This window comes from Pristiophorus japonicus, chromosome X (assembly GCF_044704955.1).
Source record: "Pristiophorus japonicus isolate sPriJap1 chromosome X, sPriJap1.hap1, whole genome shotgun sequence".
NCBI classification, from domain to species: Eukaryota; Metazoa; Chordata; class Chondrichthyes; family Pristiophoridae; genus Pristiophorus; species Pristiophorus japonicus.
Window position 1 is genome coordinate 29,742,588 of NC_092010.1, and position 24,058 is coordinate 29,766,645.

Genomic DNA, 24,058 nt, shown 5'->3' on the forward strand with positions numbered 1-24,058 from the left:
TGAAATTCCGTTCAACCTCTTCCCGCGGGGAAACGACCTAAAAAAAAAAGCAAACAGATACGCATTTACCTGCTGCTGCTGCGACTGTCTGAACTTCCGAGCCTGAGGCCCAGAGGAGACTGCGCGCGCAGCACGTGCACGTGGGGACGTGCGCCGGCCGGGATCTAGTGACAGCAGCCAATCAGGTAAAGTATAGTTTCTCATTTATAGCAATAGGACTTCCATAAGTACCGAACTCCTATTGCTATGAATGAGAAACCCCCCCACAAACACTTAAAAACCAATAAAAAATAGAAAATAAAGTACATAATTAACATGCATTTAAATTAAAGTTGTTATCAAAAAAAATAGATGTCCGACTTAAAAAAAAATGTATTAATACTTAAAATAAACTTACTGTAGTGGGGAGGCTTTTTAAACATAAAAAGTGCTTTTATAACTGTTTTTTATTTGTATATGTGTTTTTAACCACTTGCGCCTGTAAAAGTAGGCTATACGCCTGTTTTTTTCAGGCGCAGGATTTTAAAGGGCATTTGCTGGGCAAGATATTCGTAAATATCGGAAATCTTACCCTGCAAGTGTCCTCGCTCCCTCGATGCGGCCATCGGTCAAGACCAAAAACTTGACAGATCAGAAATGTCGGTTTCCAGCGCATGCGCATTGTGCGCTAGAAACCGGCTTTTCCGATGTCCCGGGTCCGTAGGAACTTCTTACGGACCCGGGACATCGGAATTTCAGGGCCATTGCATCTCAGGCGGCCTAAATTCCACAAAGAGCCGGTTCCAGCGTCTTCACTCCCGCTCCTGGCAGACGTCTCCGCAATTCAGATGAAGGCGAAATGCAGTGCACCGAGAATGCCCCCCCCCCCCGACCCCACCACTCTCTCACGGCACCTATTGCCGCCTCGGGTGAGTGAAAAGCCATTTCAACAGTCGAGGGAAAGCTCGAGGTAAGGGCTGAGGAAATCTCGGAACAGACTTTGAACCTTATTAATTTATAATGTGGCTCGGGTGCCGATACTAAAAAAAAAAATCCATTATTGTAAATGAAGTTCTATCCAGAAATTCATAAATCCTAGCTATAAAATGAAAATGTAATTACATTTCTTTATTAAGGGTTGAAGCATCGCCCTGGATTTAAAAAGTGCTTTTTTTTTTTCTCGGACTTAAAACTTTTTCTTATTGAAACTTTTTCCTGTCCGACGCTAAAGGTTGCGGTAGCAATGCATTCTCAGTGTAAAGTTGATTGCAACTGTCGGGTGGTGACTGACAGAGGAGTGAGCAAACCTAAGGCCCACCACATAGTGGCGCTCTCAGTTGCAGGACGCTGAAAAGGAAAAATTGCAGGGCTGTGGAGAAAGAGCAGGGGGGCGGGGCGGGGGGGAGGATTGGGGCTAATTGGACCGAGCCAGCACAGGCACGATGGGCCGAATGGCCTACATAAGAAATAGGAGCAGGAGTAGGACATTCGGACACTTGAGCCTGCTCCGCCATTCAATAAGATCGTGTGCATGGCTCAGTGGGTAGCACACTTGCCTGAGTCAGAAGGTTGTGGCCCACTCCAGTGACTTGAGCTGAAAAATCTCGGCTGACACTCCCAGTGCAGTGCTGAGGGAGCACCGCACTGTCAGAGGTGCCGTCTTTCAGATGAGACGTTAAACCGAGGCCCCGTCTGCTCTCTCAGTGTGGACATAAAAGATCCCACGGCACTATTTCGAGGAAGAGCAGGGGAGTTCTCCCCGGTGTCCTGGACAATATTTATCCCTCAATCATCAACATCACAAGAAAACAGATTATCCGGTCATTATCACATTGTTGTTTATGGGAGCTTGCTGTGCGCAAATTGGCTGCCGAGAGACAGACAGCAAAAGTTAAATAAAAATTTAAGATTTGACCTTTTTTAAAATCTCCTGAAACAATTGGTAATCTGAAGGAATGAGAGTCCACACTTATAATTGTTCACTTTCGGTGCGAGAGAGGTTGACTTGAATTATCACATTGCTAAAAGGGTACTTACGCTGTCAATTACTAGACGTGACTTTCTGTGGCGTGTTTAATGGGCAATTAATGTACAAATGCAGCAACTTCATGAAACTCACGGGGATGGTGCAGGCGAGATGTCATTTTCGCCTAGCTAACAGCGGAGCAGCGCAAATCTTGGCGATTCCCACGTCACGGGGTGTCTCTTCCTCGCTACAAATCGCTGGCTGATTTGCACGTTGCTAACGGCGAGCATCATTTGGAGACTGTTGCGTTTTCAGCAAAAGCTGGTCCGTTATTTTTGTGACCTGAGGCTGCCAACGGTCGTTACCTCACCTAAGGGGCCATTCATCGCGGTGCCAGTCGAGCGAGCATTGCCAGGTTATTCTGCCATAAGGCGGGCACCAATGCCCAGGATCGAACCTGCGATCTTCTGGGCTGCATTGGTTCCATTCCACCACAGGGGGGCGCTCTCACCCACTGAGCCATTGGCCAGCATGGGAATCGGGAAAAACAACACTGACACACTGGGAATTGTCTTCTGAGAGTGTGGCTGAAGCAGGTTATTGGCTCAGTGCTGTACCCGAGAGTGCGGAATACTGAGGGGGGTCAGCAAGGCAGAAAACATGTTCCATTTCCCCGGCAATGACAGCTCTCATCTTGTTAAGCACAAAGCTTCACAATTAAAAAGAGAAAAATTCTCCAACTGCAAGGGAGCCCTTTACCTAAAGGATACACACATCAAGATGGCGGATGGGATAGCAGCTCCCGAGGGAGCACTTCCCCCAAACAAGCCCTCATCTGACCATCTGATGCCATCTTCCACCTCTCTCTCCCTCAAATCTCCCCCCCCCCAACACCCCCCATCACTGTCTAAGCCCCCTCTGGTCCTAACTCCGACCCTCAAAGTACTCTACCGACCCCTGCAAGGGCCCACTGCCCACCCCCCCAGCCCCCAACTCCGGCCTACCTTCCAGGCCGACCTCCTCGCTGCCAAGCCCCTCCGGCTGGACCCTCGCTTCTCGCTGCCCACGGACGTCTCACCTGCTCCAACCGACCCCCGGCGATCTCAGCGGTGGTGAGCCTCCGACCAGCTTCAAACACAGGTTTGGGCCGACCTCACGCGCAAGCCTTCCCTCCGGGCCTCCAGCCATCGATGACGTCCGTACCTCCCTTCCTCCAGCGATGGATGACCGGGCCCCTCCTCCTCCAGCGATGACCGGCCCCTCCTCCCCCAGCGATGGATGACCAGGCCCCTCCTCCTCCAGCGATGGATGACCGGCCCCTCCTCCTCCAGCGATGGATGACCAGGCCCCTCCTCCTCCAGCGATGGATGACCGGCCCCTCCTCCTCCAGCGATGACCGGCCCCTCCTCCTCCAGCGATGGATGACCGGCCCCTCCTCCTCCAGCGATGGATGACCGGCCCCTCCTCCTCCAGCGATGACCAGCCCCTCCTCCTCCAGCGAGGGATGACCGGGCCCCTCCTCCTCCAGCGATGACCAGCCCCTCCTCCTCCAGCGATGGATGACCGGCCCCTCCTCCTCCAGCGATGACCGGGCCCCTCCTCCTCCAGCGATGACCGGCCTCTCCTCCCCCAGCGATGGATGACCGGGCCCCTCCTCCTCCAGCGATGACCGGCCCCTCCTCCTCCAGCGATGGATGACCGGGCCCCTCCTCCTCCAGCGATGGATGACCGGGCCCCTCCTCCTCCAGCGATGGATGACCGGGCCCCCCTCCTCCAGCGATGGATGACCGGGCCCCTCCTCCTCCAGCGATGGATGACCGGGCCCCTCCTCCCCCAGCGATGGATGACCGGGCCCCTCCTCCTCCAGCGATGACCGGCCCCTCCTCCTCCAGCGATGGATGACTGGCCCCTCCTCCTCCAGCGATGGATGACCGGGCCCCTCCTCCCCCAGCGATGGATGACCGGCCCCTCCTCCTCCAGCGATGACCGGCCCCTCCTCCCCCAGCGATGGATGACCGGGCCCCTCCTCCTCCAGCGATGACCGGCCCCTCTTCCAGCGATGGATGACCGGCCCCATCTCCTCCAGCGATATATGACCGGCCCCTCCTCCTCCAGCGATGACTGGGCCCCTCCTCCTCCAGCGATGGATGACCGTGCCCCTACTCCTCCAGCGATGGATGACCGGCCCCTCCTCCTCCAGCGATGGATGACCGGCCTCTCCTCCTCCAGCGATGGATGACCGGGCCCCTCCTCCTCCAGCGATGACCGGGCCCCTCCTCCTCCAGCGATGGATGACCGGGCCCCTCCTCCTCCAGCGATGGATGACCGGCCCCTCCTCCAGCGATGACCGGCCCCTCCTCCTCCAGCGATGACCGGGCCCCTCCTCCTCCAGCGATGACCGGGCCCCTCCTCCTCCAGCGATGACCGGCCCCTCCTCCAGCGATAGATGACCGGCCCCTCCTCCAGCGATGGATGACCGGGCCCCTCCTCCTCCAGCGATGGATGACCGGGCCCCTCTTCCTCCAGCGATGGATGACCGGGCCCCTCCTCCTCCAGCGATGGATGACCGGCCCCTCCGCCTCCAGCGATGACCGGGCCCTCCTCCTCCAGCGATGACCGGGCCCCTCCTCCTCCAGCGATGGATGACCGGCCCCTCCTCCAGCGATGGATGACCGGCCTCTCCTCCTCCAGCGATGACCGGGCCCCTCCTCCTCCAGCGATGGATGACCGGCCCCTCCTCCAGCGATAGATGACCGGGCCTCTCCTCCTCCAGCGATGGATGACCGGGCCCCTCCTCCTCCAGCGATGGATGACCGGGCCCCTCCTCCTCCAGCGATGGATGACCGGCCCCTCCTCCTCCAGCGATGGATGACCGGCCCCTCCTCCTCCAGCGATGGATGACCGGGCCCCTCCTCCTCCAGCAATGACTGGCCCCTCCTCCTCCAGCGATGGATGACCGGGCCCCTCCTCCTCCAGCGATGGATGACCGGGCCCCTCCTCCTCCAGCGATGGATGACCGGGCCCCTCCTCCTCCAGTGATGGATGACCGGCCCCTCCTCCCCCAGCGATGGATGACCGGGCCCCTCCTCCTCCAGCGATGGATGACCGGGCCCCTCCTCCTCCAGCGATGGATGACCGGGCCCCTCCTCCTCCAGCGATGGATGACCGGGCCCCTCCTCCTCCAGCGATGACCGGCCCCTCCTCCACCGATAGATGACCGGCCCCTCCTCCAGCGATGGATGACCGGGCCCCTCCTCCTCCAGCGATGGATGACCGGGCCCCTCTTCCTCCAGCGATGGATGACCGGGCCCCTCCTCCTCCAGCGATGGATGACCGGCCCCTCCGCCTCCAGGGATGACCGGGCCCTCCTCCTCCAGCGATGACCGGGCCCCTCCTCCTCCAGCGATGGATGACCGGCCCCTCCTCCAGCGATGGATGACCGGGCCTCTCCTCCAGCGATGGATGACCGGGCCCTCCTCCTCCAGCGATGACCGGCCCCTCCTCCTCCAGCGATGGATGACCGGGCCCCTCCTCCTCCAGCGATGGATGACCGGGCCCCTCCTCCTCCAGCAATGGATGACCGGGCCCCTCCTCCAGCGATGGATGACCGGGCCCCTCCTCCTCCAGCGATGGATGACCGGGCCCCTCCTCCTCCAGCGATGGATGACCGGCCCCTCCTCCTCCAGTGATGGATGACCGGCCCCTCCTCCTCCAGCGATGGATGACCGGGCCCCTCCTCCTCCAGCAATGACTGGCCCCTCCTCCTCCAGCGATGGATGACCGGGCCCCTCCTCCTCCAGCGATGGATGACCGGGCCCCTCCTCCTCCAGCGATGGATGACCGGGCCCCTCCTCCTCCAGTGATGGATGACCGGCCCCTCCTCCCCCAGCGATGGATGACCGGGCCCCTCCTCCTCCAGCGATGGATGACCGGGCCCCTCCTCCTCCAGCGATGGATGACCGGGCCCCTCCTCCTCCAGCGATGGATGACCGGGCCCCTCCTCCTCCAGCGATGACCGGCCCCTCCTCCACCGATAGATGACCGGCCCCTCCTCCAGCGATGGATGACCGGGCCCCTCCTCCTCCAGCGATGGATGACCGGGCCCCTCTTCCTCCAGCGATGGATGACCGGGCCCCTCCTCCTCCAGCGATGGATGACCGGCCCCTCCGCCTCCAGCGATGACCGGGCCCTCCTCCTCCAGCGATGACCGGGCCCCTCCTCCTCCAGCGATGGATGACCGGCCCCTCCTCCAGCGATGGATGACCGGGCCTCTCCTCCTCCAGCGATGGATGACCGGGCCCTCCTCCTCCAGCGATGACCGGCCCCTCCTCCTCCAGCGATGGATGACCGGGCCCCTCCTCCTCCAGCGATGGAAGACCGGGCCCCTCCTCCTCCAGCAATGGATGACCGGGCCCCTCCTCCAGCGATGGATGACCGGCCCCTCCTCCTCCAGCGATGGATGACCGGCCCCTCCTCCTCCAGCGATGGATGACCGGCCTCTCCTCTTCCACCGATGGATGACCGGCCCCTCCTCCTCCAGCGATGGCCGGGCCCCTCCTCCTCCAGCGATGGATGACCGGGCCCCTCCTCCTCCAGCGATGACCGGGCCCCTCCTCCTCCAGCGATGGATAACCGGGCCCCTCCTCCTCCAGCAATGGATGACCGGGCCCCTCCTCCAGCGATGACCGGGCCCCTCCTCCTCCAGCGATGGATGACCGGGCCCCTCCTCCTCCAGCGATGGATGACCGGGCCCCTCCTCCTCCAGCGATGGATGACCGGGCCCCGCCTCCTCCAGCGATGGATGACCGGGCCCTTCCTCCTCCAGCGATGACCGGCCCCTCCTCCTCCAGCGATGGATGACCGGGCCCCTCCTCCTCCAGCGATGCATGACCGGGCCCTCCTCCTCCAGCGATGGATGACCGGCCCCTACTCCTGCAGCGATGGATGACCGGCCCCTCCTCCTCCAGCGATGGATGACCGGCCCCTACTCCTCCAGCGATGGATGACCGTGCCCCTACCCCTCCAGCGATGACCGGCCCCTCCTCCTCCAGCGATGACCGGGCCCCTCCTCCTCCAGCGATGGATGACCGGGCCCCTCCTCCTCCAGCGATGGATGACCGTGCCCCTACTCCTCCAGCGATGACCGGCCCCTCCTCCTCCAGCGATGACCGGCCCCTCCTCCTCCAGCGATGACCGGCCCCTCCTCGTCCAGCGATGGATGACCGGGCCCCTCCTCCTCCAGCGATGGATGACCGGCCCCTCCTCCTCCAGCGATGGATGACCGTGCCCCTCCTCCTTCAGCGATGGATGACCGGGCCCCTCCTCCTCCAGCGATGGATGACCGGCCCCTACTCCTCCAGCGATGGATGACCGGGCCCCTCCTCCTCCAGCGATGGATGACCGGGCCCCTCCTCCTCCAGCGATGGATGACCGGGCCCCTCCTCCTCCAGCAATGGATGACCGGGCCCTCCTCCTCCAGCGATGACCGGCCCCTCCTCCTCCAGCGATGACCGGCCCCTCCTCCTCCAGCGATGATCGGGCCCTCCTCCTCCAGCGATGACCGGGCCCCTCCTCCTCCAGCGATGGATGACCGGGCCCCTCCTCCTCCAGCGATGACCGGCCTCTCCTCCTCCAGCGATGGATGACCGGCCCCTCCTCCTCCAGCGATGGATGACCGGCCCCTCCTCCTCCAGCGATGGATGACCGGCCCCTCCTCCTCCAGCGATGGATGACCGGGCCCCTCCTCCTCCAGCGATGGATGACCGGGCCCCTCCTCCTCCAGCGAAGGATGACCGGCCCCTCCTCCTCCAGCGATGGATGACCGGGCCCTCCTCCTCCAGCGATGACCGGCCCCTCCTCCTCCAGCGATGGATGACCGGGCCCCTCCTCCTCCAGCGATGGATGACCGGGCCCCTCCTCCTCCAGCAATGGATGACCGGGCCCCTCCTCCAGCGATGGATGACCGGCCCCTCCTCCTCCAGCGATGGATGACCGGCCCCTCCTCCTCCAGCGATGGATGACCGGCCTCTCCTCCTCCACCGATGGATGACCGGCCCCTCCTCCTCCAGCGATGGCCGGGCCCCTCCTCCTCCAGCGATGGATGACCGGGCCCCTCCTCCTCCAGCGATGACCGGGCCCTCCTCCTCCAGCGATGGATAAACCGGGCCCCTCCTCCTCCAGCAATGGATGACCGGCCCCTCCTCCAGCGATGACCGGGCCCCTCCTCCTCCAGCGATGACCAGGCCCCTCCTCCTCCAGCGATGGATGACCGGGCCCCTTCCTCCTCCAGCGATGACCGGCCCCTCCTCCTCCAGCGATGGATGACCGGGCCCCTCCTCCTCCAGCGATGGATGACCGGCCCCTCCTCCTCCAGCGATGGATGACCGGCCCCTCCTCCTCCAGCGATGACCGGCCCCTCCTCCTCCAGCGATGGATGACCGGGCCCCTCATCCTCCAGCAATGACCGGCCCCTCCTACTCCAGCGATGGATGACCGGCCCCTCCTCCTCCAGCGATGACCGGCCCCTCCTCCTCCAGCGATGGATGACCGGCCCCTCCTCCTCCAGCGATGGATGACCGGCCCCTCCTCCTCCAGCGATGGATGACCGGCCCCTCCTCCTCAGCGATGACCGGCCCCTCATCCTCCAGCGATGGATGACCGGGCCCCTCCTCCTCCAGCGATGGATGACCGGGCCCCGCCTCCTCCAGCGATGGATGACCGGGCCCCTCCTCCTCCAGCGATGGATGACCGGGCCCCTCCTCCTCCAGCGATGACCGGGCCCCTCCTCCTCCAGCGATGGATGACCGGGCCCCTCCTCCTCCAGCGATGACCGGCCCCTCCTCCTCCAGCGATGGATGACCGGGCCCCTCCTCCTCCAGCGATGGATGACCGGCCCCTCCTCCTCCAGCGATGGATGACCGTGCCCCTCCTCCTCCAGCGATGGATGACCGTGCCCCTACTCCTCCAGCGATGACCGGGCCCCTCCTCCTCCAGCGATGGATGACCGTGCCCCTACTCCTCCAGCGATGACCGGGCCCCTCCTCCTCCAGCGATGGATGACCGTGCCCCTACTCCTCCAGCGATGACCGGGCCCCTCCTCCTCCAGCGATGGATGACCGGGCCCCTCCTCCTTCAGCGATGGATGACCGGCCCCTCCTCCTCCAGCGATGACCGGCCCCTCCTCCTCCAGCGATGACCGGGCCCCTCCTCCTCCAGCGATGGATGACCGGGCCCCTCATCCTCCAGCGATGACCGGCCCCTCCTACTGCAGCGATGGATGACCGGCCCCTGCTGCTCCAGCGATGACCGGCCCCTCCTCCTCCAGCGATGGATGACCGGCCCCTCCTCCTCCAGCGATGGATGACCGGCCCCTCCTCCTCCAGCGATGGATGACCAGCCCCTCCTCCTCCAGCGATGACCGGCCCCTCCTCCTCCAGCGATGACCGGCCCCTCCTCCTCCAGCGATGGATGACCGGCACTTCCTCCTCCAGCGATGACCGGCCCCTCCTCCTCCAGTGATGGATGACCGGCCCCTCCTCCTCCAGCGATGACCGACCCCTCCTCCTCCAGCGATGGATGACCGGCCCCTCCTCCTCCAGCGATGACCGGCCCCTCCTCCTCCAGCGATGGATGACCGGCCCCTCCTCCTCCAGCGATGGATGACCGGCCCCTCCTCCTCCAGCGATGACCGACCCCTCCTCCTCCAGCGATGGATGACCGGGCCCCTCCTCCTCCAGCGATGGATGACCGGGCCCCTCCTCCTCCAGCGATGGATGACCGGCCCCTCCTCCTCCAGCGATGACCAGCCCCTCCTCCTCCAGCGATGACCGGCCTCTCCTCCTCCAGCGATGGATGACCGGCCCCTCCTCCTCCAGCGATGGATGACCGGCCCCTCCTCCTCCAGCAATGGATGACCGGGCCCCTCCTCCTCCAGCGATGGATGACCGGCCCCTCCTCCTCCAGCGATGACCAGGCCCCTCCTCCTCCAGCGATGACCGGGCCCCTCCTCCTCCAGCGATGACCAGGCCCCTCCTCCTCCAGCGATGGATGACCGGGCCCTCCTCCTCCAGCGATGAACGGCCCCTCCTCCTCCAGCGATGGATGACCGGCCCCTCCTCCTCCAGTGATGGATGACCGGCCCCTCCTCCTCCAGCGATGACCGACCCCTCCTCCTCCAGCGATGGATGACCGGCCCCTCCTCCTCCAGCGATGACCGGCCCCTCCTCCTCCAGCGATGGATGACCGGCCCCTCCTCCTCCAGCGATGGATGACCGGCCCCTCCTCCTCCAGCGATGACCGACCCCTCCTCCTCCAGCGATGGATGACCGGGCCCCTCCTCCTCCAGCGATGGATGACCGGGCCCCTCCTCCTCCAGCGATGGATGACCGGCCCCTCCTCATCCAGCGATGACCGGCCCCTCCTCCTCCAGCGATGGATGACCGGGCCCCTCATCCTCCAGCGATGACCGGCCCCTCCTACTCCAGCGATGGATGACCGGCCCCTCCTCCTCCAGCGATGACCGGCCCCACCTCCTCCAGCGATGGATGACCGGCCCCTCCTCCTCCAGCGATGGATGACCGGGCCCCTCCTCCTCCAGCGATGGATGACCGGCCCCTCCTCCTCCAGCGATGACCGGCCCCTCCTCCTCCAGCGATGGATGACCGGCCCCTCCTCCTCCAGCGATGACCGGCCCCTCCTCCTCCAGCGATGGATGACCGGCCCCTCCTCCTCCAGCGATGGATGACCGGGCCCCTCCTCCTCCAGCGATGGATGACCGGCCCCTCCTCCTCCAGCGATGGATGACCGGCCCCTCCTCCTCCAGCGATGACCAGGCCCCTCCTCCTCCAGCGATGGATGACCGGGCCCCTCCTCCTCCAGCGATGGATGACCGGGCCCCTCCTCCTCCAGCGATGGATGACCAGCCCCTCCTCCTCCATCGATGGATGACCTGCTCCTCCTCCTCCAGCGATGGATGACCGGGCCCCTCCTCCTTCAGCGATGGATGACCAGCCACTCCTCCTCCAGCGATGGATGACCGGCCCCTCCTCCTCCAGCGATGGATGACCGGGCCCTCCTCCTCCAGCGATGACCGGCCCCTCCTCCTCCAGCAATGGATGACCGGGCCCCTCCTTCTCCAGCGATGGATGACCGGGCCCCTCCTCCTCCAGCAATAGATGACCGGGCCCCTCCTCCAGCGATGGATGACCGGGCCCCTCCTCCTCCAGCGATGACCGGGCCCCTCCTCCTCCAGCGATGGATGACCGGCCTCTCCTCCTCCAGCGATGGATGACCGGGCCCCTCCTCGTCCAGCGATGACCGGGCCCCTCCTCCTCCAGCGATGACCGGGCCCCTCCTCCTCCTGCGATGGATGACCGGGCCCTCCTCCTCCAGCGATGGATGACCGGCCCCGCCTCCTCCAGCGATGACCGGGCCCTCCTCCTCCAGCGATGGATGACCGGCCCCTCCTCCAGCGATGGATGACCGGGCCCCTCCTCCTCCAGCGATGGATGACTGGGCCCCTCCTCCTCCAGCGATGGATGACCGGGCCCCTCCTCCTCCAGCGATGGATGACCGGGCCACTCCTCCTCCAGCAATGGATGACCGGCCCCTCCTCCTCCAGCGATGGATGAGCGGCCCCTCCTCCTCCAGCGATGGATGACCGGGCCCCACCTCCTCCAGCGATGACCAGCCCCTCCTCCTCCAGCGATGACCGGCCTCTCCTCCTCCAGCGATGGATGACCGGCCCCTCCTCCTCCAGCGATGGATGACCGGCCCCTCCTCCTCCAGCAATGGATGACCGGGCCCCTCCTCCTCCAGCGATGGATGACCGGCCCCTCCTCCTCCAGCGATGACCAGGCCCCTCCTCCTCCAGCGATGACCGGGCCCCTCCTCCTCCAGCGATGACCAGGCCCCTCCTCCTCCAGCGATGGATGACCGGGCCCTCCTCCTCCAGCGATGAACGGCCCTTCCTCCTCCAGCGATGGATGACCGGCCCCTCCTCCTCCAGTGATGGATGACCGGCCCCTCCTCCTCCAGCGATGACCGACCCCTCCTCCTCCAGCGATGGATGACCGGCCCCTCCTCCTCCAGCGATGACCGGCCCCTCCTCCTCCAGCGATGGATGACCGGCCCCTCCTCCTCCAGCGATGGATGACCGGCCCCTCCTCCTCCAGCGATGACCGACCCCTCCTCCTCCAGCGATGGATGACCGGGCCCCTCCTCCTCCAGCGATGGATGACCGGGCCCCTCCTCCTCCAGCGATGGATGACCGGCCCCTCCTCATCCAGCGATGACCGGCCCCTCCTCCTCCAGCGATGACCGGCCCCTCCTCCTCCAGCGATGGATGACCGGGCCCCTCATCCTCCAGCGATGACCGGCCCCTCCTACTCCAGCGATGGATGACCGGCCCCTCCTCCTCCAGCGATGACCGGCCCCACCTCCTCCAGCGATGGATGACCGGCCCCTCCTCCTCCAGCGATGGATGACCGGGCCCCTCCTCCTCCAGCGATGGATGACCGGCCCCTCCTCCTCCAGCGATGACCGGCCACTCCTCCTCCAGCGATGGATGACCGGCCCCTCCTCCTCCAGCGATGACCGGCCCCTCCTCCTCCAGCGATGGATGACCGGCCCCTCCTCCTCCAGCGATGGATGACCGGGCCCCTCCTCCTCCAGCGATGGATGACCGGCCCCTCCTCCTCCAGCGATGGATGACCGGCCCCTCCTCCTCCAGCGATGACCAGGCCCCTCCTCCTCCAGCGATGGATGACCGGGCCCCTCCTCCTCCAGCGATGGATGACCGGGCCCCTCCTCCTCCAGCGATGGATGACCAGCCCCTCCTCCTCCATCGATGGATGACCTGCTCCTCCTCCTCCAGCGATGGATGACCGGGCCCCTCCTCCTTCAGCGATGGATGACCAGCCACTCCTCCTCCAGCGATGGATGACCGGCCCCTCCTCCTCCAGCGATGGATGACCGGGCCCTCCTCCTCCAGCGATGACCGGCCCCTCCTCCTCCAGCAATGGATGACCGGGCCCCTCCTTCTCCAGCGATGGATGACCGGGCCCCTCCTCCTCCAGCAATAGATGACCGGGCCCCTCCTCCAGCGATGGATGACCGGGCCCCTCCTCCTCCAGCGATGGATGACCGGCCTCTCCTCCTCCAGCGATGGATGACCGGGCCCCTCCTCGTCCAGCGATGACCGGGCCCCTCCTCCTCCAGCGATGACCGGGCCCCTCCTCCTCCTGCGATGGATGACCGGGCCCTCCTCCTCCAGCGATGGATGACCGGCCCCGCCTCCTCCAGCGATGACCGGGCCCTCCTCCTCCAGCGATGGATGACCGGCCCCTCCTCCAGCGATGGATGACCGGGCCCCTCCTCCTCCAGCGATGGATGACTGGGCCCCTCCTCCTCCAGCGATGGATGACCTGGCCCCTCCTCCTCCAGCGATGGATGACCGGGCCACTCCTCCTCCAGCAATGGATGACCGGCCCCTCCTCCTCCAGCGATGGATGAGCGGCCCCTCCTCCTCCAGCGATGGATGACCGGGCCCCACCTCCTCCAGCGATGACCAGCCCCTCCTCCTCCAGCGATGACCGGCCTCTCCTCCTCCAGCGATGGATGACCGGCCCCTCCTCCTCCAGCGATGGATGACCGGCCCCTCCTCCTCCAGCAATGGATGACCGGGCCCCTCCTCCTCCAGCGATGGATGACCGGCCCCTCCTCCTCCAGCGATGACCAGGCCCCTCCTCCTCCAGCGATGACCGGGCCCCTCCTCCTCCAGCGATGACCAGGCCCCTCCTCCTCCAGCGATGGATGACCGGGCCCTCCTCCTCCAGCGATGAACGGCCCCTCCTCCTCCAGCGATGGATGACCGGCCCCTCCTCCTCCAGCGATGGATGACCGGGCCCCTCCTCCTCCAGCGATGACCGGCCCCTCCTCCTCCAGCGATGGATGACCGGGCCCCTCCTCCTCCAGCGATGGATGACCGGGCCCCTCCTCCTCCAGCGATGGATGACCGGGCCCCTCCTCCTCCAGCGATGGATGACCGGCCCCTCCTCCTCCAGCGATGACCGGCCCCTCCACCTCCAGCGATGACCGGCCCCTCCTCCTCCAGCGATGGATGACCGGGCCCCTCATCCTCCAGCGATGACCGGCCCCTCCTACTCCAGCGACGGATGACCGGCCCCTCCTCCAGCGATAGATGACTGGGCCCCTCCTCCTCCAGCGATGGATGACCGGGCCCCTCCTCCTCCAGCGATGAATGACCGGGCCCCTCCTCCTCCAGCGATGGATGACCGGGCCCCTCCTCCTCCAGCAATGGATGACCGGGCCCCTCCTCCTCCAGCGATGGATGACCGGGCCTCTCCTCCTCCAGCGATGGATGACCGGGCCCCTCCTCCTCCAGCGATGGATGACTGGGCCCCTCCTCCTCCAGCGATGGATGACCGGGCCCCTCCTCCTCCAGCGATGGATGACCGGGCCCCACCTCCTCCAGCGATGACCAGCCCCTCCTCCTCCAGCGATGACCGGCCCCTCCTCCTCCAGCGATGGATGACCGGCCGCTCCTCCTCCAGCGATGGATGACCGGGCCCCTCCTCCTCCAGCGATGGATGACCGGGCCCCTCCTCCTCCAGCGATGACCAGGCCCCTCCTCCTCCAGCGATGGAAGACCGGGCCCTCCTCCTCCAGCGATGAACGGCCCCTCCTCCTCCAGCGATGGATGACCGGCCCCTCCTCCTCCAGCGATGGATGACCGGGCGCCTCCTCCTCCAGCGATGGATGACCGGCCCCTCCTCCTCCAGCGATGACCGGCCCCTCCTCCTCCAGCGATGACCGGCCCCTCCTCCTCCAGCGATGGATGACCGGGCCCCTCATCCTCCAGCGATGACGGGCCCCTCCTACTCCAGCGATGGATGACCGGCCCCTCCTCTTCCAGCGATGACCGGCCCCTCCTCCTCCAGCGATGAATGACCGGCCCCTCCTCCTCCAGCGATGGATGACCGGCCCCTCCTCCTCCAGCGATGGATGACCGGCCCCTCCTCCTCCAGCGATGACCGGCCCCTCATCCTCCAGCGATGGATGACCGGGCCCCTCCTCCTCCAGCGATGGATGACCGGCCCTTCCTCCTCCAGCGATGACCGGCCCCTCCTCCTCCAGCGATGGATGACCGGCCCCTCCTCCTCCAGCGATGACCGGCCCCTCCTCCTCCAGCGATGGATGACCGGGCCCCTCCTCCTCCAGCGATGGATGACCGGCCCGTCCTCCTCCAGCGATGGATGACCGGGCCCCTCCTCCTCCAGCGATGGATGACCGGCCCCTCCTCCTCCAGCGATGGGTGACCGGCCCCTCCTCCTCCAGCGATGGATGACCGGCCCCTCCTCCTCCAGTGATGACCGGCCCCTCCTCCTCCAGCGATGGATGACCGGCCCCTCCTCCTCCAGCGATGGATGACCGGCCCCTCCTCCTCCAGCGATGACCGGGCCCCTCCTCCTCCAGCGATGGATGACCGGGCCCCTCCTCCTCCAGCGATGGATGACCGGCCCCTCCTCCTCCAGCGATGGATGACCGGCCCCTCCTCCTCCAGCAATGACCGGCCCCTCCTCCTCCAGCGATGGATGACCGGCCCCACCTCCTCCAGCGATGGATGACCGGCCCCTCCTCCTCCAGCGATGACCGGCCCCTCCTCCTCCAGCGATGACCGGCCCCTCCTCCTCCAGCGATGGATGACCGGTCCCTCCTCCTCCAGCGATGGATGACCGGCCCCTCCTCCTCCAGCGATGGATGACCGGCCCCTCCTCCTCCAGCGATGACTGGCCCCTTCTCCTCCAGCGATGACCGGCCCCTCCTCCTCCAGCGATGGATGACCGGGCCCCTCCTCCTCCAGCGATGACCGGGCCCCTCCTCCTCCAGCGATGGATGACCGGCCCCTCCTCCTCCAGCGATGGATGACCGGCCCCTCCTCCTCCAGCGATGACCGGCCCCTCCTCCTCCACCGATAGATGACCGGGCCCCTCCTCCTCCAGCGATGGATGACCGGGCCCCTCCTCCTCCAGCGATGGATGACCGGGCCCCTTCTCCTCCAGCGATGGATGATCTGCCCCTCCTCCTCCAGCGATGGATGACCGGGCCCCTTCTCCTCCAGCGATGGATGACCGGCCCCTCCTCCTCCAGCGATGGATGACCGGCCACTCCTCCTCCAGCGATGACCGGGCCCCTCCTCCTCCAGCGATGGATGATCGGGCCCCTCCTCCTCCAGCGATGGACGACCGGCCCCTCCTCCTCCAGCGATGACCGGCCCCTCCTCCTCCAGCGATGGATGACCGGCCCCTCCTCCTCCAGCGATGACCGGCCCCTCCTCCTCCAGCGATGACCGGCCCCTCCTTCTCCAGCGATGACCGGCCCCTCCTCCCTCAGCGATGGATGACCGGCCCCTCCTCCTCCAGCGATGACCGGGCCCCTCCTCCTCCAGCGATGGATGACCGGGCCCCTCCTCCTCCAGCGATGACCGGGCCCCTCCTCCTCCAGCGATGGATGACCGGGCCCCTCCTCCTCCAGCGATGACCGGCCACTCCTCCTCCAGCGATGGATGACCGGCCCCTCCTCCTCCAGCGATGGATGACCGGGCCCCTCCTCCTCTAGCGATGGATGACCGGCCCCTCCTCCTCCAGCGATGGATGACCGGCCCCTCCTCCTCCAGCGATGACCGGGACTCTCCTCTTCCAGCATGCGGTGAGCACAATGGTTTTGGTCACTCTGACCTCTCCTCCTTCCACTCTGAACACCCTGACCTCACCTCCTTCCACAAAGTGGACCTCTGACCTTCCCAATGCCTGCCCCAAGCCAGGCCTCTGTTCACTTACCACCTCACCGAAGGTCGCTGCTCAGCGCCGAGCTTATGGCTCGCACCCCGCCGTAGGCAATCAGGCTCACACAGTACAGCCTGGTCTCCAGTCCTCTTGGACCCCCTTGCCACTGGACCAAGACCTCGCTCTGTTAAGCCCGTGTGGTAGTCGATGTGCAATGGCCACCCCACTCTAAAAGAACTCACGCACAGGCATCTTCCACCCTTCAATATGAAGTTCGGGACCTGGAACCTTCATGGACAACTCCAACAGCGACAGGCCGGAACGCTGCACCGCCATAGTTGCCCGGGAACTTAGACGCTTCGATGTCATCATTACCGCCCTAAGCGAGACCCGGCGGGCAGGGGAACGCCAGCTCAAGGAACAAGGTGGAGGTTACACCACTTTCTGGAAAGAGAAACCAGAGGAAGAACGCTGCCTTCACGGAGTCGGTTTTGCCAGCTGGTTCGCCGCCTCAGAGACTCCCCCTGCGAGTTTAACGAACGTCTCATAACTCTCTGACTCATCCTATCCTGGAACCAGTGCTCCACAGTCATCAGTGCGTATGCCCCAACACTCGATGCAACAGATGAGACCAAAGAGGGGTTTTACTCCAGCCTCGAACAATCCCTGTCCCGCGTCCCTACGGACGACAAGCTGATCCTCCTAGTTGACTTCAACGCCAGGGTCGGCAAGGTCACAGACCTCTGGGGAGGCGTGATCGGCAGAGAGTGGGTAGGGAAAGCCAACTCCAGCGGTACCCTATTCCTGAAAATATGCCGAGAACATGAACTCCTCATCACTAACACCTTGTTTCGCCAGAGGGACAAATACAAGGCATCGTGGCAACACCCTCGCTCCAAACACTGGCACCTGCTCGACTATGTCATCGTCTGAGCCAGGGATTGCAAGGATGTGCGCATCACCCGCGCCATGACAGGAGCTGATGACTGCTGAACGGACCACCGTCTAATCTAGAACATAAGAACATAAGAATTAGGAACAGGAGTAGGCCATCTAGCCCCTCGAGCCTGCTCCGCCATTCAACAAGATCATGGCTGATCTGGCCGTGGACTCAGCTCCACTTACCCGCCCGCTCCCCGTAACCCTTAATTCCCTTATTGGTTAAAAATCTATCTATCTGTGATTTGAATACATTCAATGAGCTAGCCTCAACTGCTTCCTTGGGCAGAGAATTCCACAGATTCACAACCCTCTGGGAGAAGAAATTCCTTCTCAACTCGGTTTTTAATTGGCTCCCGCATATTTTGAGGCTGTGCCCCCTAGTTCTCGTCTCCCCAACCAGTGGAAACAACCTCTCCGCCTCTATCTTGTCAATCCCTTTCATTATTTTAAATGTTTCTATAAGATCACCCCTCATCCTTCTGAACTCCAACGAGTAAAGACCCAGTCTACTCAATCTATCATCATAAGGTAACCCCCTCATCTCCGGAATCAACCTAGTGAATCGTCTCTGTACCCCCTCCAAAGCTAGTATATCCTTCCTTAAGTAAGGTGACCAAAACTGCACGCAGTACTCCAGGTGTGGCCTCACCAATACCCTGTACAGTTGCAGAAGGACCTCCCTGCTTTTGTACTCCATCCCTCTCGCAATGAAGGCCAACATTCCATTCGCCTTCCTGATTACCTGCTGCACCTGCAAACTAACTTTTTGGGATTCATGCACAAGGACCCCCAGGTCCCTCTGCACCGCAGCATGTTGTAATTTCTCCTCATTCAAATAATATTCCCTTTTACTGGTTTTTTTTCCAAGGTGGATGACCTCACACTTTCCGACATTGTATTCCATCTGCCAAACCTTAGCCCATTCGCTTAACCTATCTAAATCTCTTTGCAGCCTTTCTGTGTCCTCTACACAACCCGCTTTCCCACTAATCTTTGTGTCATCTGCAAATTTTGTTACACTACACTCTGTCCCCTCTTCCAGGTCATCTATGTATATTGTAAACAGTTGTGGTCCCAGCACCGATCCCTGTGGCACACCACTAACCACCGATTTCCAACCCGAAAAGGACCCATTTATCCCGACTCTCTGCTTTCTGTTAGCCAGCCAATTCTCTATCCATGCTAATACATTTCCTCTGACTCCGCGTACCTTTATCTTCTGCAGTAACCTTTTGTGTGGCACCTTATCGAATGCCTTTTGGAAATCTAAATACACCACATCCATCGGTACACCTCTATCCACCATGCTCGTTATATCCTCAAAGAATTCCAGTAAGTTAGTTAAACATGATTTCCCCTTCATGAATCCATGTTGCGTCTGTTGATTGCACTATTCCTATCGAGATGTCCCGCTATTTCTTCCTTAATGATAGTTTCAAGCATTTTCCCCACTACTTCCCCACTAATGTTAATCCATCAACATTAACATAGCTCCAAAGTGATGACGGCAACAGAAGCAATGCTGCAGAAAAATCAACGCCGGGGCCGATACAACCAGCGCCTCACTACCAACCTGGTGACCCTCGACCCCAGAGTCACCATAACCAGTGCCTGCGAAGAGACGCTCGGTCACTCAACCAGGAAACACCAGGACTGGTTTGATGAGAATGACCAGGAGATCCAAGAGCTAATAAATCGCAAGCACAGAACATTTCTGATCCTAAAGCAACAACCCAACTCGGGAGTAGCAAGGCAACATTAAGACGGCTTACGGCCGAGGTCCAACAAAAAACCCGGGACTTAAAGAACAGGTGATGGATGGAGAAAGCTTCGGAGATACAACAGCTGGCCAACAGCCATGATGTGCGAGGATTCTTCATCGCAGTCAAGGCCACCTACGGTCCAAACTCCCAAGGCCCCACCCCACTGCTGGCCAAGAACGGGGAGACACACATTAAGGACACTGAGGCTGTCAGGGCCCACTGGAAGGAGCACTTCGAAGATCTCCTCAATCGAGACTCTGCCTTTGACCTGAGTGTTCTCGACCCCAGCCCGCAGCAAGCGACCTGCCACCATCTCAGCAAAACCCCAGCCCTGCACGAGGTAGAAAAAGCCATCCGTCAGCTCAAGGACAACAAGACATCGGGAGCGGATGAAATCCCTGCTGAGGCACTAAAATATGGCAGAGAGGCACTATTGGCACGGATACATGACCTCATCTCTCTCATCTGGAGGGAGGAGAGCATGCCGGGAGATCTCAGAGATGCAGTGATCGTGACCATCTTTAAAAAAGGGGACAAGTTCGACTGCGGCAACTACAGAGGAATCTCCCTGTTATCAGCCACTGGGAAAGTTGTCGCTAGAGTTCTCCTCAACCGTCTTCTCCCTGTGGCTGAGGAGCTCCTCCCGGAGTCACAGTGCGGATTCCGTCCACTACGGGGCACAACAGATATGATCTTTACCGCGCGACAACGGCAAGAGAAATGCAGGGAACAGCACCAACCCTTGTACATGGCCTTTGACCTTACAAAGGCCTTTGACACTGTTAACTGCGAGGGACTATGCAGCGTCCTCCTCCGTTTCGGATGCCCCCAAAAGTTTGTCGCCATCTTCCGCCTGCTCCACGACGACATGCAGGCCGTGATCCTGACCAACGGATCCATCACAGACCCAATCCACGTCCGGACCGGGGTCAAGCAGGGCTGCATTATTGTGCCAACCCATTTCTCGATCTTCCTCGCTGCCATGCTCCACCTCACACTCAACAAGCTCCCTGCTGGAGTGGAACTAAACTATAGAACCAGTGGGAACCTGTTCAACCTTCATCGCCTCCAGGCCAGGTCCAAGATCACCCCAACCTCTGTCGTCGAGCTACAGTACGCGAACGACGCTTGTGTCTGCGCACATTCAGAGGCTGAACTCCAGGATATAGTCAACATATTTACTAAGGCGTATGAAAGCATAGGCCTGGCACGAAACATCCGTAAGACAAAGGTCCTCCACCAACCTGACCCCGCCACACAGCACTGCCCCCCAGTCATCAAGATTCACGGCGCGGCCCTGGACAACGTGGACCACTTTCCATACCTCGGGAGCCTATTATCAGAAAGGGCAGACATTGACAACGAGGTCCAACACCGCCTCCAGTGCGCCAGCACAGCCTTCGGCAGCTGGGGAAAGGAGTGTTCGAAGATCAGGCCCTCAAATCTGGCACCAAGCTCATGGTCTACAGGGCTGTAGTGATACCCGCCCTCCTGTATGGCTCAGGGACGTGGACCATAGACAGTAGACACCTCAAAACATTGGAGAAATACCACCAACGATGTCTCCGCAAGATCCTGCAAATCCCCTGGGAGGACAGACACACCAACGTCAGTGTCCTCGACCAGGCCAACATCCCCAACATCAAAGCACTGACCACACTCGACCAGCTCTGCTAGGCGGGCCACATTGTCCGCATGCCCGACACAAGACTCCCAAAGCAAGCGCTCTATTCGGAACTTCTACATGGCAAGCGAGCCCCAGGTAGGCAGAGGAAACGTTTCAAGGACACCCTCAAAGCCTCCTTGATAAAATGCAACATCCCCACCGACACCTGAGAGTCCTTGGCCAAAGACCGCCCTAAGTGGAGGAAGAGCATCTGGGAGGGCGCTGAGCACCTCAAGTCTCGTCGCCGAGAGCATGCAGAAACCAAGCGCAGACAGCGGAAGGAGCATGTGGCAAACCAGACTCCCCACCCTCCCTTACCCTCAACCACTGTCTGTCCCATCTGTGGCTGAGACTGTAATTCCCGTATTGGACTGTTCAGTCACCTGAGAACACACTTTGTCATGTATGTATGCTTGGCGTTACTAGCCACCAGGTGGCGCCACTGTCGGAGGTCATTGGGCTGTACGCACGTGTGTACGACCCAAGTATAAAAGGAAACCCTTGTAATGTAATCACTTTGGGCCCTAATAAAGCAGAGCCCGGTTTGTACCTGTGTTAGTTTACAGTATTCAGTCTATCGAGTTATTACATACATAACATTTGGCGACGAGATAACAAGAACCTTTGCATGCAAAAAAAAATTAGCACAATTGGAATTCTGGAGAGATTCATGGAGGGAGAGGACTGGGTAGATTTTGTAGCTCGCCTGGACCAGTACTTCGTGGCCAACAAAACGGAGAAACCCACTGACGCAGTTCGGCGCAGGGCGGTCTTCCTCACGGTCTGCGGTCCGAAAATCTATGGACTCATAAAGAATCTTCTCTCACCTGCAAGTCCAACGGACAAGGACTATGAGGAATTGTGTGCTCTGGTACGTGACCATCTCAAACCAGAAGAAGGCATCATCATCTCACGATATCGATTCTACAAGCACATTCGTTCTGAGGGCCAGGATGTGTCAGAATTCGTTGCCGACCCAAGACGTCTAGCTGGACCGTGTAAGTTCGAAAACGCGTTGGGAGACATGCTGCAGGACTTCTTTATAATCGGCATCAACCATGATGTGATCCTGCGTAAGCTACGACGCTGGATTTGAGCAAGGCCACCACGATTGCCCAGGCAAGCATGACGACAGACAAACACTTAAAGCAGATATCATCGAAAAATCGGAACTCGGCAAGTACTGTAAACAAGATTGTATCGTCGTTTGGCAGAGCTGCATATGGCAGGGCCTACCCGACTGCGTACGCGAAACCTGTGGCTGCTCAAAGTCCGCCAACGGGAATGAATCCGATATCACCGTGTTAGCGTTGTGGGGGCAATCATCGGCCTCATCAGTGTCGGTTTGAACAGTATATTTGTAAAGGCTGTTTGAGACGGGGGCATCTCCAGCGCATGTGTCCGCAACTGAGCAAGCGTGCTGCGACACACCACGTGGAGGATGTTGACCAGTCTAGCGCGGATCTGGATATGCAATCCGAGATACCAGAGGAGGAAGTGTATGGAATGTATTCGTTCCTAACAAAGAGCCAACCGATAATGATTAATGTAAAACTTAATGGTGTGCCGGTACCGATGGAATTGGACACGGGTGCGAGTCAATCAATAATGAGCAGGAGGACATTCGACAGGCTGTGCGATACTAAGGCTGTGAGGCCTAAGCTGAGTCCAGTCAATGCCAAGTTACGTACGTACACTAAAGAACTCATAACGGTGATTGGCAGTGCAGTAATCAAGGTGTTGTATGATGGTGCGGTTCATGATTTACCGTTATGGATTGTTCCAGGCAATGGTCCAACACTGTTCGGCAGGAACTGGTTAGAAACAATCAAATGGACTGGAACAAGATCAAAGCATTGTCGTCGGAGGATGATACTCCATGTGCTCAAGTGCTGAGCAAGTTCCCCTTGCTGTTTGAACCAGGCATCGGCAATTTCACGGGAGCCAAGGTGCAGATCCACGTGGACTCAGATGCAAGACCTGTCCATCATAAAGCTCGGGTGATTCCGTACATGATGAGGGAGAAGGTCGAAATCGAACTGGACAGACTCCAGCATGAAGGGATCATATCACCGGTCGAATTTAACGAATGAGCCATTGTTCCTGTGTTGAAGAGTGATGGCATTGGCAGGATTTGTGGAGACTACAAGGTTACGATCAACCGAGTTTCGAAACAGGATCAATACTCGTTACCGAAGGCTGATGATCTGTTTGCAACGCTAGCCGGCGGGAAGCCGTTCACTAAACTGGATCTGACATCGGTCTACATGACACAGGAGCTGGTCGGGACGTTGAAGAAACTTACGTGCATCAACACTCATAAAGGACTGTTTATCTACAACAGGTGTCCTTTTGGAATTCGCTCGGCTGCAGCCATGTTTCAGAGGAACATGGAGAGTCGACTGAAGTCCGTCCCCAGAACCGTCGTTATCCAAGATGACATTCTGGTCACAGGTCCTGACTCCACTGAACATCTGAACAACCTAGAAGAGGTTCTACATCATCTGGACAAAGTGGGACTCAGACTGAAACGCTTGAAGTGCATCTTCATGGCACCGGAATTCGAATTCCTGGGGAGGAAAATTGCTGCTGATGGCATTAGGCCTACAGACTCGAAAACCAAGGCCATCAAAAATGCACCCAAGCCTCAGAATGTGACGGAGCTGCTTTCGTTCTTTGGACTTCTCAACTACTTCAGTAATTTCTTACCTAGATTGAGCACTTCATTAGAGCCACTGCACATGGTGCTAAGAAAAGGCGACAACTGGGTTTGGGGTGCGTCTCAAGATAGAGCTTTTGAGAAAGCTACTAATCTGCTTTGCTCTAACAAACTGCTGGTACATTATGATCCATGTAAACGTCTAGTATTGGCCTGTGATGCTTCGCCATATGGAGTTGGTTGTGTGCTCCAACAAGCTAATGAGTCAGATAAACTACA

At 60.8% G+C, this 24,058-nt stretch overlaps 1 protein-coding gene across 1 annotated transcript in view; it reads left to right on the forward strand.

Annotated features, from left to right (window-relative positions):
* Positions 1 to 726: 726 nt before the first annotated feature.
* Positions 727 to 24,058, forward strand: part of racgap1 (Rac GTPase activating protein 1) — a 97,547-nt gene continuing 74,215 nt past the window's right edge. The window contains exon 1 of the mRNA XM_070869488.1: positions 727 to 949. Within this exon, the coding sequence (XP_070725589.1) occupies positions 828 to 949 (122 nt within the window). The 5' untranslated portion in view covers positions 727 to 827. The remainder of the gene's footprint in view (positions 950 to 24,058) is intronic.